This window comes from Clarias gariepinus, chromosome 22 (genome assembly GCF_024256425.1).
Source record: "Clarias gariepinus isolate MV-2021 ecotype Netherlands chromosome 22, CGAR_prim_01v2, whole genome shotgun sequence".
In the NCBI taxonomy this organism is placed as follows: Eukaryota; Metazoa; Chordata; class Actinopteri; order Siluriformes; family Clariidae; genus Clarias; species Clarias gariepinus.
In genome coordinates this window covers 1,816,499-1,833,660 of record NC_071121.1, presented here as the reverse complement: position 1 = coordinate 1,833,660, position 17,162 = coordinate 1,816,499, and the positions used below count along the sequence as shown (strand labels likewise).

General features: G+C 39.0%; 1 protein-coding gene across 1 annotated transcript in view; it reads left to right on the top strand.

The window, feature by feature from the left end:
• plcg1 (phospholipase C, gamma 1) overlaps positions 1-17,162 on the top strand; it is a 57,879-nt gene that overhangs the window by 25,201 nt on the left and 15,516 nt on the right. Inside the window, exons 6-17 of the mRNA XM_053481814.1 lie at positions 88-172; positions 949-1,032; positions 4,283-4,305; positions 4,401-4,470; positions 5,809-5,910; positions 7,668-7,786; positions 11,467-11,552; positions 12,510-12,630; positions 13,552-13,720; positions 14,559-14,681; positions 14,780-14,881; positions 15,667-15,854. Coding sequence (XP_053337789.1) covers positions 88-172; positions 949-1,032; positions 4,283-4,305; positions 4,401-4,470; positions 5,809-5,910; positions 7,668-7,786; positions 11,467-11,552; positions 12,510-12,630; positions 13,552-13,720; positions 14,559-14,681; positions 14,780-14,881; positions 15,667-15,854 — 1,272 coding nt within the window. The remainder of the gene's footprint in view (positions 1-87; positions 173-948; positions 1,033-4,282; positions 4,306-4,400; positions 4,471-5,808; positions 5,911-7,667; positions 7,787-11,466; positions 11,553-12,509; positions 12,631-13,551; positions 13,721-14,558; positions 14,682-14,779; positions 14,882-15,666; positions 15,855-17,162) is intronic.

Here is a 17,162-nt window from a genome sequence, read left to right as displayed (position 1 = left end):
GTTCCCCATGCTTATGAGTAAAGAAATGAATTGAATGCAATTGTTTTATTTATTTATCTATTTATTTGGTTGGTCGTTTTTTTACAGAATTTCCTGTAAGGATCTGAAAAACATGCTGAGCCAAGTCAACTACCGAGTCCCTAACATGAAGTTTCTACGAGAGAGGCTTCCGGTAAAACCACGCACACACACGCGCACACACACACGCAGTAGTTGAGTTGATTGTTTTTCAGTAAGTGTGCATCCAATAAAAAAACACACTCAATAAGTGTTTTATTCCCCTTATAATATTAGGATTTTTGTTAGATTTTATTTTACTTGTGTTATTTACGTGTTAAGCTGCATGTTTGTTGTTCTCGACGCTTCCGTTACAGCAGCTGTACACACTCGTTCCCTCAGCAGCCTCTCTTTATCTCTCTTCACCTTAACAAAAGGAAAAAACAGAACAGCTTGTGATGTTACATATACACACACACACAGAGCACCTTTTCCCATCCTGACTGTTCCAAATGTTCCTCTGCAGCTCACTTTATATCTGCTCGGTGTTTACATTTACATTTAGGCATTTGGCAGACGCTCTTATCCAGAGCGACTTACATTTTTATCTCATTACACATCTGAGCAGTTGAGGGTTAAGGGCCTTGCTCAAGGGCGCCACAGTGGCAACTTGGTGGTTGTGGGGTTTGAACCTGGGATCTTCCGAACCGTAGTCCAATGCCTTAACCACTGAGCTACCCCTGGCCCAAAATTTTTATATTTGAGTCTGTATTTGTTTGTTTTTTAAATGAAAATGTTAAAATGATGCGAGCAGCGAAAGCTTTCAAAAGTGATTTACGGTTAGAACAATGCTTCTTTTATTTGTTTAAACAGTAATTAGCTAAATAATTGTTAAATTGTAAAACCTTTCTACAGTTGTTGTTGTTTACCGTGCTGTGTGTTGTGTTTCAGGACGGCGAATTGAGAAGCGGCGATGTCTCGTATAGTCAGTTTGCGCAGCTCTACCGTAACCTGATGTTCGACGCACAGAAATCTGTAAGTGTGTGTGTGTGTGTGTGTGTGAGTGAGATAGTCTGGGGTAATGGTAAGATAATCATGTTCAGCCCCCATAACTGAAACCCTCTCCAGCTGATCTCAGTTTGAACCGCATCACTGTGTGTGTGTGTGTGTGTGTGTGTGTGTGTGTGTGTGTGTGTGTGTGTGTGTGTGTGTGTGTGTGTGTGTGTGTTCTCAAATGACCACTGAATCAATACCGGCCCCTTAAAAAGCCCCAACATCCCTCTGGTGAAAGCCATTAGCCTGTCATGAAACACACACACACACGCTGAGATGACCTCTGAGTCCACTGACTAAACAATTCAATCCCATGAGTCTCTCTCTCTCTCTCTCTTTTTGTGTGTGTGTTTATCTTTCATGATTTAATCACTGCTGTGTGTCAGACGTATTATATGATTATTTGCTCATATTGATCCAGTTCACTTGCCCTACAAAGGGCACCTAATGAGTGCACTAGCTTTATAACGTCTCATTGTCACTCTAAAGTCTCGTCTCTGTTAGGTTAGTAATCAGCCCGGCTAGTGGGCGGAGTTTAGGCATTTTATTTTATTTATTTATTTATTTTCCTTTTTTGGTCCTTATCGGTTTTGATGATAAAACGAAAAACTTTAAATATTTCCAATCTTGGAATTATTATTATTATTATTTTTTAAGCTTCACTATGCGTTTCATTTTACTAAACATTTCCTGTATACGTCCATAAGAGAGATTTATTTCACAATAACGGCTAAGAGAAGAGGTTTATTTTACTTTGATTTACAGTATCAGGTTTTCGGTGGCTCGGAAGTTGACATACGCTTTTAATATTTAATTTGTTATTGTTGCTGCTGGCTTTTAATAACTCGGGCTTTGGATTGTAGCTCTCTCCTCGCTCTCACATACTTTTTGTAGGGTTCAAGTTCATGTTTTTTTTTTGTTTGTTTGTTTTTTTGATGACCGCTTCGGTCACCATGCCATGCCCAGGAACGATTGCTCCCTCCTCCTATTATTATTATTATTATTATTATTATTATTATTATTATTATTAATAAATAGTTTTTTGGGATTTTCTCCCGATTTTCTCCCTAATTTAGTCGTGTCCAATTCCTCCCCGTCACTAGGGGGCTCCCACATTAAGGGTGCTACTACTACCACTCAGCCGGAAGGGGTTAAAGAAATGTTTCCTCCGAACCATGTGACGCCAGCCAGCCGCATCTTTTCGAACTTCTTACTCACGCACCGTTAGGGGCGGCGTAACATGACAGCGATATCCGCTCCCTCCGCGTGCGCGAGCTCACAGGCGCCCCTGATTGGCTGTAGAGCCCTGATTAATGTGGGAGCACTAAGTACCTCTCATCCCGCCCCTCTGTGAGAGCTCGGCCAATCAGCTCTTTCCAGACCTCCAGCTGTGAGAGGTAACAGCATCACCTGGGTACCGAACCAGCGATCTCCAGATGATAGGGCGAGCACTTTACCACTGCCCTACTCGGAGGCTCTTATTATTATTATTATTATTATTATTATTATTATTATTATTAATCTCCATACTCGGGTACACTTGCATATTTTCACTCTGATACAGCAGGTTGCAGTATGCCCCTAGTTAGTTTGTAAACCGGCATTTAACACACACAAAAGAAGAGAATGAGGGACTCAGTTTTTAGAATATTTCTAATATTACTCAGGAGGTTAGAAGGTCCTCTTGTACTCTATCTCTTTTTTGAGTTTATTTGTGGCTCATAAACCAAACAATCGCCTTAGCATACTGCCACCTGCTGTGTCGGAAAACGTAAATACACAGATGTACTCGGGTACGGAGCAATATCACTAATCTGCACTCTGACCAGCAGGGCAAGCGCAAAGGGACGTACAAAAAATAAAAGGTGTGCATGATAAGTTTGACCCACTGGAATTCTGATCTAGATCTTCAAGATCTTCTGTCTGGTCTTAAAGCTGAAATAAACTTCTGTAATCTGACACTTGTAATAAACCGGCCACTATAAATGACATAACAACATAAAATGTGAGAAGCTGCGTGTCAGACGTATTATGTGCCAGTCTGAGACTGATTATCTTTAGCACAGAGTGTGTGTGTGTGTAGATGTGTAGGTATGTGTGTGTAGGTGTGAAGTTCTTATCTGGATGTAGCTGTGATCGTTTTTTGTACAACACATGACCGTTGATTTTAATAAAAGGAAGCACATTTGTCTCTTATTTAATATGGTTTCAGCGCTAAACATGTCCTTATCTCACACACTACAGCAATTATGGGAAGCCATTAGGGTCAAACTTGATCATATGATTAAGGTGTGTTACATTTTTTTTTTAATGCTTTAAAATTTCTAGATTTTATATATATCTATATATATCTATGTATATATTCATATATACACATACATATTTTATATTGCCAAAAAGTATTCACTCTCCTGCCTTCATATGAACTTGAGTAACAACCAATTTATAATCCATAGAGTTTAAGATGATCTTGGCCCTTTGCAGCTATAACAGCTTTAACAAAGGCGGGCAAGCGAATACTTTTGGTAATATTGTGTGTGTGTACATGTATAGTATATATGTATGTTCTTCTTGTAGAAGCTTAATATTTTTTGATGGTCTCGTACGACACCTGGAGACGAATGTATGTAGGACAATAACATCACTGCTGTACTGTGTTCCACTTTAGAACAGGGATTGTGTCCCACAGTAACATCCTTGCCTTTAAGGCAGCGTATTAAAGCTCTTTTCCTTTTTCAACACCTTAAATAGTTAATGTTTCTAAAAGAATAGATTTTTCTGGCTTGGCCAGTTTTTGCAGCTAGCGCAAAGATCGTTACGCTAAGTTTAATCTTTATACTTGGATTTTTGTTTTATATTTAGAGGGGCACTGGGACAAAAGCCCGGACAAAATGGGAGGGTTGTGTCAGGAAGGGCATCTGGCGTTGTGTGGACCGAGTGTTGTTGTGCGGACCACGTGTCCGCTGTGGCGACCCCTCGCTGGGAGCAGCCGAAAGACCAACAACATTTAGTTTTATAGTTAGCTTTTGATGTTTTACAGACACTTTCTACTTCAAATTACTTTGATTATTGTTAATAATCTACTAACAATATGTGTTGATGTGTTTATGTTGATTATTTTACCAGTAAATGAGCATGATGTCGATATTACATCAATATCAGAACTGATGCGTGGAGTTAGCTTGTTAAATTTGATATAATCCTGATTTCTGTCTCTCTCTCTCTCCTGCAGATGGATATCCCCTTCCTTCAAAGGTATCCTCTCTCTCTCTTCCTCTCCCCCTTCTGTTTAACTGCCCTCTGTTCTAACCCCACATGGTGTTAGTAACTCTCTGTGCCGTTCTTCGCAGCTTCATCGAGAGACCCGAGCAGAGGCTCACGCTGGAGGATTTCCAGCACTTTCTAATCGAGTATCAGAAGGTGAGACGATGTTTTCTCTGGTTTGCGATCTATCCACAGATTACCCGCTTATTGAAACAATGGTTTTCTCAAGACCGGTTATCTTTTGGTCGAATCTCAAAGTCTTAGATTTTGTGAAGACGAACTGAAAGACTGTGGCTTGGAGATGCAGATCAGTCTGAAGTGTTTGTCAGGAAACCGTGAGAAAATTTCGAGCCTTTAATACCTGAGCACTTTGTGTCATAATATAAGATCAATGTCATGTCATACCTTAATTTTAACGTTTACACGAGGAGCGTTCGAGTCAAACCAGGACTTTTGATTGTACAGAATAACAAAACTCAGTTCTGGAAGTAAAAACTCCCTTTATTTCTCTATATAATCCTCTGATACACCAATGCACTTACCCCAGTGTCTCACTAGAGCTTGGACACCATCAGGGTGGAAAGTTTTTTTTCATGCCATGATCAATCTGCCTGCTTCACGTCTAAAACGCCGGCCTCCCAGGAACTCCTTTAATAGCCCAAACATGTGAAGAAGTCTTGGAGCGAGGTTAGGACAGTAAGGGGACGTGGCAGTAACTTTCAGCCGAGTGCAAGTGGTGTTGGTGCGGTCGTGAACTTCATGAGCAATCGGTGAGCTTCGCGCCTCTACAGCCACATGGTCATGCACTGATGTACGCCCTCCTTTAAAACGTTTACAGCGGTCAAATGTTTTACAGCGGTGAAGAGTCTCATCATCATACTGCGCTTGAGGTTGTCAGTCCTGGTTTGTCTCGGACGCCCCACGTAGTTGCATTTAATGTTGTGAAACGTCCACAAACCAAGTTCCTGTTCACTTGTGTCCCATTGACCGACACAATACAATAGAAACTATAACAAGGTCAGAACGAGTCCATTGATCCAAACCTGCAGGAAACTAATCAACAGTTCTTATATTTATTTAATTAATTACATTGTTTACATTGACCCAGAACACCACTGCTGTAAAGTTGCTAACCGTCATGCCCGTCATGCAGCTATTGCTGTAACCATGGCAACCCGTCCTACGCTGCTGACATACTGTACATGTACGCATCGTACTGGACACGTGCGCTCTGTTCGTCTCAACATTAGAACGCTGTCGATTCCGACTGTTACTTTGTTTTTCTTGCCTGTGCCTAAACGTGTGATTTGATTGGTCAGGAGATCAACGAGATTAACGCTGGTGCCTGTTTTTTAAAATGTATTTATTTTTCATAAACCTGTTTAAAACTGGTTACATTCTGTCGCCTTGGGTTGTAACCTCTGATACACATTTCTTATAATGCTGTAGATCTGGTTAATGATGGTGTGATGTGTGTGTGTGTGTGTTTTTTAGGAGCTCTGGGCTACAGACAATAACAAGGTTCAGGAGTTTATGTTTCATTATCTGAAGGATCCACTGAGGGAAATCGAGCAGCCTTACTTTTATCAGGATGAGGTAACATACACACACACACACACACACACACACACACACACAGTATTTGTGGTTTTTCCAGTTTATTTCCGTAAAAATGATGGATTCTTGCTTACGTTTCTCATGGGTCACGTGACCAGTCTTATGGAGTTATGTTACTTTCACTCTAATTATGATTTAATTGTAGACATATTGTAAGACAGTGAAATACGTATGTATGTAGCATTGCCTGTTCGTCGGGTTCAGTAACAGTAAGTAGTCTCAGTCTCGTAGTCTCAGTTTTGGATCTAAACCCCGTCGTCGTGTCGTGTAAATGTAGGTCACCGCAGGTCAGCTGTGAGTTTGCTCTTTCTGCAGCGTCGCTCCGGCACGCTCCGCGTTCTTCACTGAGGTTTTGTGGCTCTCTAGTTCGCACAAAAGTCTGACCTCAATCCACCGCTTAGTGTCGTTACTCTGCACGTTGATCTTTTAAAAAGTAATTAATGCAGAGACTTCAGTGTTGTTGTTCTTACGTTAATAACAGCAGCGTAAGCGTCTGTAATAGTTCGGAGCGCAGGAGCTTTGAACGTGGACCACAACGGTTTCACTTGTACACTCGGCCTTTTTGAAGTTTCCTCCACGAAACCCTTCAATCAGAAGCGCGCTCTCGTGCTTGAGCGCTGAGCCGCGGCCATCGTACCGCCATCCATCGAACCGCAGATTCATCCGCCGGAAAAAGTAGTTCCACAAAGTCAGAGCTTCTTTTACAGAAAAACATTCAGGTTTTAAAATGGAGGAAATGAATAACTGAACAAATAACTAAAGAGAGGAAGTGAAGCAAAGTCAATAAGTAAACAAGCCATTAAGTACACAAGTAATCAACAAAATAAACAAACAAATCAGGTAGTTTTGGACTTAAGTATGGGCACTATTCAAAAAGTAAAGGTGTTTATTATATAAATAAATAAATAAATGTGCATGCAGTTATTTAAGTTATCTACATAAGTCAATAAACAAACTAAGAAAATAAGTAATAAAAATAATACATTTTTAATACTTATTAATTATTAATACTTTTTCAATTTGTAAACAAGTAAGCAGATAATGAGCAGGTAATAATTATGTAAAGAATTAAATATATTAATATTTAAATAAGTAGAATATATAAATATGCGGCACGGTGGTGTAGTGGTTAGCACTGTCGCCTTACACCTCCAGGGTCCGGGTTCGATGGAGTTTGCATGTTCTCCCCGTGCTTGGTGGGTTTCCTCTGGTTGCTCCGGTTTCCTCCCAAGGAATTCCCTGTAATCTGTGGGTGTGTTCACGTGCCCTTAGTCTCCTGGGATAGGCTTCAGGCCCCCCATGACCCTGAATACAGGAAAAACCGGTATAGACAATGTGTAAGTGAGAGCGGTAAATAAATAAATACATTTGTAATGAATTAAGTAATTATTGGGCATCAGTGTGTACATACGTAAATAATTAAGTAGACAATGTTAACAAGTAAATAATTAAGTTAAGCAAATAAATTTTGTGTAAAATGTGAAACAAAGGATTGATGGAGCCCAATAATTTGAACGTCTGAGATGGTGGTCAGGTGGTGTGATGTAAGAACCCCAGTACATCAGTGTGTTTAATTCGAGTCATGAACGCTCCACCGTGCAGGAGTTTAATCTTCAGGATGCTCTACACAGCTTCGTACTAAAATATTTCAGCTTTTGTTTTGTCACATATTCATCTCTCTCTCTCTCCCTCTCTCTCTCTCTCTCTCTCTCTCTCTTTCTCTCTCTCTCTCTCAGCTCCTCACGTACCTGTTCTCCAAGGAGAACTCTATCTGGGATTCCACACTGGACACTGTCCGTCCTGAGGACATGAACAACCCTCTGTCGCACTACTGGATTTCTTCCTCACATAACACGTAAGGACACACACACACACACACACACAAACACGCACACGCACACACAGTACAGGCTTACGATTCATAAGTGCTCGCATAATGTTACTCCTAAACCCACTTTTTTTGCCTAAATAATATTTCTGTAATATTTCACATTAAACCTAAGATGGACAAAGCTTCGTCTGTGCTAAAAGTGGCGGCGTGTTCCTGTAGCAAACATTTCCGTGACCGAATAAGTATCAGGGCTAAATTTGCACAGTCAGCAAGGGGCAGGGCTACAAATAACGCAAGCTGCTGATTGGTCAGTCATGTTGCTCAGTTTGTTCTGACATCACAGTTTTGGCAAACGATGTAATGTTTTACGGTTTATTTATCGCCTGTAATGTATTTCTTCTTTTCTTCCGTAGATTCTGCTCGCTGCACGACACACAATGAGTTTTATATGTTCTAGAAAACGTGCAAGGTTTCTATCATGCTTTTCTTTAAGTCTGGACTCTGAATGGTCAGAAACTGTTGATTAGTTTTCTAGAGCAGCAGTTCAGACAGTAGCGCAGGGTTAAATTAAAACCCTCCTTCTGATATGGTATCGTTTCCATAGTAACAGATCGTTTACAGAGGGATAAACCACCACGCAAACAGTTGTGATGCAGGTACGGTATAGACGGTGTTTATATGTTGTGATGCAGGTACGGTATAGACGGTGTTTATATGTTGTGATGCAGGTACGGTATAGACGGTGTTTATGTGCCGTTTAGGGAAGGAGTCTCCAGTGTCAGTGATTTACACCGGTCAGGTTTAGGAAAGCTATTTTTTTTTTCTTTGTTAATAGTTGGTGCAGTGTGAAAAGCATGTGTGAACAGCCGTGTCAGATGTCTAGGATATCTAATCTTTCTTTCTTTCTTTCTGATTGGTGTGATGTAAGATTCTCTGTTCAGTGTGTTTATGTAACATTAATGGAAGTCTTCAGTGTTGGAGATTTGGAACAGTCAGGTTGAGAAAATGTACTGTAATATTTTTTTCATTCTTTCTAAATGATTAATATAACTGGTTTAAGAGAAATGAAAAATGTTTCGTTACACTGAAAATGATGATGAATCTAAAGCCCCTTCTCGTCCCCCCACACCTGAGTGACGGCGTCTGAAAGTGAAAGCCGGAGCATTTATGACGTTTGCAGTAAATCAGGTGATTTGTGGCATGAAGGTGCGAGCTGGGCTGGACGTCACGAGCTCGCGTGTGTCAGCCGATTCTCACACGGTCTCTCGGAGGTTTCGTTTCTGCTGATGTGGCATGGTCACACTGTGGTTTTGCTTTAAATCTTCCATGGAAATCACATGAGTGTTTTGCTTGTGTAGACCACCACCGTGGTGATGTCTCCTGAGAAGTCTCCTGAGACCTGCTGACTCCACCTCAGTTCTTCCTGTAACGTGTGCTGAAGTGCAGAAGCTTTAACCGCTCAGTGTTTCCAGTTCTGTGATGATCTAAGCCTCGGTCAGTCATAAGCTGCTGACTCAGTCGAATTTGTCGTGCAACAGTGTAAGCGTTTCTTTAGTTCTGTCTTGAGGTTGCTAAGTTGCTTCTGAGTTTTGTTCCCCTGATCGTGGTTTTATATCATAATAAATCATTTAATCCTGAAGGACCGTTATAAAACGGAGCAGCTTCAAAAAAGGTTTAAAAAAAAAAAAAAAAAATTGGGAACTTTTTACAAGAGCACATCAAATGTAAGAATGATAAGACGGCCAAGACTCTAGGTTGTTGATTTTCATGACTGATTTTCAGCCCCACTCAAACCCGTTATTTTTTATTTAACATTTGCATAAACCTGAACGTTATTATATGTGCAGTGTAAGATGTTTGTTTTTGGATATTTTTCAACCTTTAGTTTTTTTAAATAAAGCAATAATGTGTGAACATAAAATCAGCTGATGCTTAAGGTTTATATTGGAATTGGGACTTGGTCATCTTGCTCCATAGATCTGCGTTAACACTTATTTAATTTAAACTAATGCTCTGGATCGGATTGGATTGGATGGTTGGACCATCCATCCATTTTCAGTGGGAAGGTTTGCTGTGTTTGATTTTATACGCTAGGATAATTTTTTCAAAGCATCTGATTGGCTCACATGGCTTTACAGTTAGGGTTACACCACCTCCTGCTGTTTTTTTGCATTTTCTACATGGACATGGGAAAAAAAATACCTGTGATGTTATTGCGGATGTGTTGGATCTAAAGCTGAACATTTAATGGCATAAAAATCACAATCTGCAATACAAACCTGAACAGTTTGTGTGATGTGAACATAACATGGCTGTGGGTTACTGGGTTACTGATCAGAAGGTCAGGGGTTCAAGTCCCAGCACTGCCAGGTTGCCACTGTCCAGCCCCTGAACCCTGTCAGCTCCAGGGGGCGCTGTATCCAGGCTGACCCTGCGTTCTGACACCAGCTTCCTAACTGGGATATGTGGAAAAAATATATAATTTCACTGAGTTTTAAGGTACATGTGACAAATAATTGAATCTTAATCTAAATTAAAGTTTTTTTTAAAAATCAAGATAAATTTTTTTTTAAATTACTTGGGTTAATTTAAAGTTAAATATTGGTTTGATGGTGAATTGGGTAAAATGAATGTATTTCTTTAATTTTTATCACACGCTAGGATAATTTTTTATAGGTATCTGATTGGCTAACATGGCTTTACAGTTAGTTCTACCGCCTACTGCTGTTTTTTTTTTTGGCATTTTCATGCGAACATCATAAAAAAAAAAGAGGCTAAATCAAAGAAAACGAATATATTTTACTGAAACTATATTGTATGTGTTTATGGAGGTTGTAGTGTATAATGCTAGAGAAATTTAAATTGTGATACAGACCTGTACAGTTATCTAATCTAATAAAAATAAATTGCAGTTCATTCATGCAGGAATGGTCAATTATTTATTAATTAATTTATTTATTTGTACAGTTAGAAAAAAAATCATTATTAATTGAATCGTGCAGCCCTGGAGCTAACCTCTAGCCTTGGCGTCTTTCTCTGAAGCTGGTGTTTTATACGTTGGGATGTTGAGTGTGTTGAGCTCCGGTGACGAGATGCACCCTGATGCAGACGATAAAAACTGATAAATAAAGCCATCAGAGTTTCCTGTTGTACAGGTTAAAATAAATCTCTTTAAATAGTGGCTGTGATGTTCCTCTATCAGTAGATTCGGGTTTAAATGCGAGTGTGGGTGTGTGTGTGTGTGTCGTCCTTCACTCGACTCAGATCTTTAAGGTGTTAAGGTTTAATACAAACTCGAACACATCTCGACCTGAAGTCAGGAGAGCGAAAATAGACCGCTTTGACCACACAGAGGTGTTACAGCGGAAACGTCTTTACTGACAGAGCCAGGCCTTTAGAGCTGCTGCACCCCCGAGTGTGGTTTTACTAAAAGTATGTGCACCCTGGTTAAAGGAAGCTGCTTTCTGAAATTTGAGTCGGGTCTGAGTGGAGTCGGATCTGCTGTGACAAAGAGCAGATTGTTTTGTAAACAGAAGCCGACACACACACACACACACACACACACACACACACACACACACACACACACACACACACACACACACACACACAGAGATAGGGAGTGAGAGAGAGGTGGGTGTGCGGGAGAGCGTTTTACTACAGCACACACATTTCCTGGCCCTGACGCATGTGTCTGTTTTTAGCTACCTGACGGGAGACCAGTTTTCCAGCGAGTCATCTCTGGAGGCGTACGCCCGCTGCCTGAGGATGGGCTGCAGATGCATCGAGCGTGAGCGTGCACACATATACATACATACACACACGTATACATATACTGTGTGTATATATATATATATATATACACACACACGTATATACAGAACCGAATATATATATATATATATATATATATATATATAAATATACACATACACACAGACAAACCTACAAGCAATGACAGAGTAAAACATCAATTTAAGCCATAAAATTCTTTGTTCTTTTCAGTCTATAATAACATAATAGATCAGCTTGATAGTGTCATGGTAATTATTAAACTAATTAGTAATCTGATATGCCTCTAGTTTGCACAAGATTTTATTTATTTTCTTTCCAAAACATCATAATCATGTGACCGGCATCATTAACCTGCACCATAATTCAATTAATTGTAAAAATCCTCAAACGTTGAAAATGTTTAAAAAAAAATTTCTTAATTAAAATTGTTACTTAAAATACCAATTTGATGTTAAAGTTGGAGAAATGTAAAAATTTAATTCATAAACAAAAGGCAGTTTGTTAAAAGGTTGTTATTAATACATTTATTTTATCTATCTATTTCTTTATTTAATTAATTTTATTACTGTTTAACTTTTATTTGGTCAGAAACAAAAGCTTAATTCATCTTTCTGCACTCCTGAAGACAAGTAAAGTCATTAATGACTAAAATCCTTATAATAATAATATATTAAAAATGTATCAAGCAACAAAAATCCTCCGGGGTTATTGTCATAAATAAATAAATGTTAACAATATTACAATACTTAATTGAGATGTTTATTTGTTATAAGAAATATGGGGTTATATTAAAAAATAAAGAAATAAAATGTATGTAGGTGTAATTGATAAATTATATGAAGATTTACTTACTTTGATTAAATAAATATAAATAATAAATCTGGTTCAGTTTAATAATAATTATGCAGCTTTTAGCAGAACCTCATGCTTATGGAAATCATGTGCGTTGCAGTGGACTGCTGGGACGGTCCTGATGGGATGCCGGTCATCTATCACGGACACACACTCACCACCAAGATCAAGTTTTGTGATGTTCTTATAACCATCAAAGAGCACGCCTTCGTCACATCCGAGTAAGTGTCCAAGATGTGGAACTGCCCTCATGCAGTGTGTGTGTGTGTTTGTGTGTGTGTTTGTGTGTGTGTTTGTGTGTGTGTGTGTGTGTGTGTGTGTGTGTTTGTGTGTGTGTTTGTGTGTGTGTGTAAGAGAGAGAGATTGGTAGCATGCATAGTAGCATAAGAACTTAATCAATCGGTTCAAATGTAAATTCTTTGTTTTTATGATCAGACTAAAATCTATTTATATGCGTACAGTGGAACCTCGGATTACGAGTAACACAGTTTGCGAGTGTTCTGCAAGACGAGCAAAGACTTTTAATGAATTTTGACTTGGAAAATGAACAAGTCTTGGTTTACGAGTACCGAGTATCACACATGCGTTTCTTGTTTTGACGCCGAGTGTCACGTGATTACAACTGAGCTAACGTTCTTTCTCTTTCTTGTGCTACGGAATTGTGGGTAATCGTCTCCCCTGCTGGGTCTTAGTGTGCGTCTCTTACATTCATTGATTACTTAAGTTTCCATTATTTCTTATGGGAAAATTCTATTTGGTTTACGAGTGTTTTGAAATACGAAGTGCTTCCGGAACGAATTATGCTTGTGATCCAAAGTTCCAGTGTACTTTCAGATAATGTGATGAATGATTTTAAATGAAGTAATTGTATTACTGCAGTATCCAGCAGGGGGCAGTGGGAATAGATTTTATGTTAGAAGTATAAAAAGTTTAAATCCTGTTGTTGATATAAAGTAACACCATAAAGTTATCATCTCACAAAGACGGTAAAAGCACATCTAGTGTAATCGAGTTGCAGTAGAAGTAGGTGTTTTTTTTTTTTTTTTTTTTTTATTTGTTTTTTTAATTTTTTTATTTAGACATTTGTTTCAGCTAACATCGCTGAGTAAATCTCATCTCGATTTGTTTTCTTTTGCTCGTAGATTTCCCATAATTCTCTCCATCGAGGACCACTGCAGCATCGTGCAGCAGAGGAACATGGCGACGTACTTTAAGAAGGTCTTCGGTGAAATGCTCCTGACCAAAGCAGTGGACATTTCTGCAGACGGACTTCCATCACCCAATCAGCTCAAGAGGAAGATTCTGATCAAGGTTAGCACTCGGTGTGGAATTATGGAAAAAAATATTTACTTGACCTGCGGATAACTGCATGGAACCTGGAAAAAACCCTAATATTCAGACACTGTACAAGATATAGTTATGATGATATCAGGGGTCTCAGATAATTAATTAATAATTAATACAACCTAGCAACCACCTGTGGAAACAGTAAGTTTCTGGGCGCTAGTTGCAGCCCCGTGCAACATGCCTGCAACCAAATTAAAATAACTCATGAACCACCAAGCAGCATAACTCTCTCTAGCAAAAGTTATTAATATTATAGCAACCACCTAGCAACTAAATGTAATGCTATAGCAACCACCTAGCAACAGTCTAGCAACCGTTAGTAATATTATAGCAACCACATTTACATTTAGGCATTTGGCAGACGCTGAACCACCCCTGACTACTATAGGATCCACCTAGCGACACTCTAGCAAACATGTGTAATGCTGTATCAAACTCCTGGCAAAACTCTGGCAAACTTTTGTAATATTCTAGCAACCATCTTGGACTCAACCCCTTGGAATACCATAAATAATCATCATGCAACAGCTTAGCAACCACCTGGTATAACCTAACCCCTGTAACCAAATTAATGGTTTATATTTCAAACCTTCATCCATCTAATGTTTTAACATGAATGAGTGACGTTGTGTAGTTCTGTTTATATTTCGTAGTGTGTTTGGTGGTCTTTCTATTCATGTGTTTGGTTTTTGGTGTTAACCACAGAATTGCTTCCTCTTTATCTTGTCTTGTCTTTGCCTTGTTTTCTCACTGTCCCTTTTAATAACATCACTCGTTACTACACACTTGTTCACATCAACAGCACAAGAAGTTAGCAGAAGGAAGTGCGTACGAAGAGGTTTCCACATCCACGCCGTACTCGGAAAACGACATCAGCAACTCCATCAAGAATGGAATCTTGTTCCTGGAGGATCCTATCAACCACGTAAGAACCTGGCTCTGTTTCTCCTTAGTCCAGAACCATGTTTCTCATCATCCTTAACACTGGAATTGTCTAAAAGCTTGGTTCACTTTGCGGTGCAGGAGTGGTACCCGCACTTTTTTGTCCTGACGAGCACTAAGGTCTACTACTCGGAGGAAACCACCAGTAACCAAGGCAACGAGGATGAGGAGGAACATCGCGAGGTGAGTGGACTTTTTAAAATCTTCTTATCTGTGTGGTGATGGTGTGAAGTGAATAATAACAGTTTAAGGAATACAAAACAAAAAGGAAATTAATCAGTGACGAGGTGATGTAATCAAGCGGATCCACTGTTACCACAAAGTAAGCGCACATCCAGCAACAAACGTACCACAACAACTTGTAGATTTTTACACAATGCACTTTGTAAATGCACCATTTATAGTTACCGTTTTTAAATTTTCATCTTTTTTTGTCTTCTTTCTGTGTCTTTAAAAAAACACCAATCCTTTTTATGTTATCTAGTAACCGCTAGTGAACTAGTAAAGTTCACCTTTGATTGTTCACTTTACTTCTGATTGTTACAAAACACTGATACTGGAGACTCTTTCCATAAATGTTAAATAAATTAGTTTTTTTATCCATTTACACTGAGAAATTATTATAATTTTAACTTCTGACTGAGCCGTTGCTATAGAAACGAGTGCATTAACATAAACCTGCAGTTCTGCCCAAATAGATGTTCTAGGAAATTAATCAACCATTTTTGACCAATCAGAATCCAGATCTCAACAGTGCTGTGTGTATAAAAAGTTATAATCATTCATAACTTTACAAGAAAAAGATTCTATCTGAAGTTAGTGCTCTAAAATCCACACAGTTGTCAGATAAGCCCTTTTAAAAATCTAAATTCTCCAGGAAGGAAATCTTTCTCAGTGAGAAACGCAGCCAGTGTCTCTCTCATATTTGCCGTCCTGACCTCTGTGATCTCCTGATCCTGCCTCTCCAGGTTGGGAACGGTATGGATCAGCACGTCAGCGAGAAGTGGTTCCACGGAAAGCTGGGCGCGGGCAGGGATGGCCGTCAGATCGCCGAGCGTCTCCTCTCGGAGTACTGCCTGGAGACCGGCGCTCCGGACGGATCGTTCCTGGTTCGGGAGAGCGAGACATTTGTGGGAGACTACACTTTATCTTTCTGGTAAGATTTCACATTGTGATCATCATGAATTGCACACAAGTTAGTTAGACGTTCCACGAGTGATTATATACAGCATAACAGCACTGAAAGGTTTAACTACAGTCATTAATTACACTAACTGGCGGTGTAGCTTGGAGTCTAAGTAGGTCTGTACGGCTGTGATTTGGTCGTTGGCACGAGGACGCGTCCGAAGTACTGAAGATGTCACAGCTGTGCTGATATTCAGCACGACAGCATGACCTGGAGTGTGACATTACTTTTATATGACAGCGTTTATCAACAACAGATTATGATTAGTTTCTTTATTTAAAAAAGTTATTTTGCTGCTAAGGCAATAGAAGCTGCTGTTTGTAGCTGACGAGCGACAATTATCAAGTGTCAGTTAGTGTAATTAACAGGAGGTGAAGGTAGTTTTAAACATCTACCGCTACTGTGTAGCCAAATTGTAAGGAGAATAAACCATGAAGGTGCTGGACAGTCCTGAGTTCAACACACCAGGTAGTGCCCTTGATCAGGGGTTGGAGAGGGATTTGGGATTCAGCGTTGTTGTTGTTAGAACTAGTAGCCTTGTAGCCGTAAATAAAGGAGCAGTGATGGCTCAGATGCGACTTAAAAGTGATTAGTGCAGAGACGGCGTGTTGTTTAAGACGACATAACGTTATCAGATATGTGTTCTTACTGAAAGTGCTTCTGTGACTGGGTGTGAATGTGGGTTTAGTCAGGCAGCTGCTCTCTCCTCAGTACTGCGGACCGTACAGACCTACTCTCACCTAGAATCTCCTATGGATTCTTAATGAAATTTGAGAAACTTTTTATTGAAGTTTAGTAAAATTTATCATACTAAATATTATTTCTTTTTCTTTTTTTTTTTTTACAATAAATTTTTTTATTTATTTTTATTAAAAAATTAATTTCATGTCTCACTCAGGGGTTCATACAAAGCTGTAATATGTAATATAGGGCTGTAGCTATCAAATATTTTAGTAATCGAGTATTTCACCAAAAAGTTAATCGATTAATAGAGTAATCGGATAAAATGTACTTTTGCTTAATTAAACAGCAGTATAAAATATATAAGAGAAACAAAGATTAATTGTGTTTTTTTCATAAATCAACTTTTTATTTTTTAAATGAACACCGCATTTTATAAAAAAATCAACGTTGTCATTATTAAGAATACAAGGAATAGCTTAAAGTAGACAGAGTGCCATACATTTTTATTTTAAAGCCTATTTTAAATGATTTAAGTATCAAAAAACTAAGGCAAACATTAAAATAAATAATTATTAAAAAAACATTAAGTTGTGC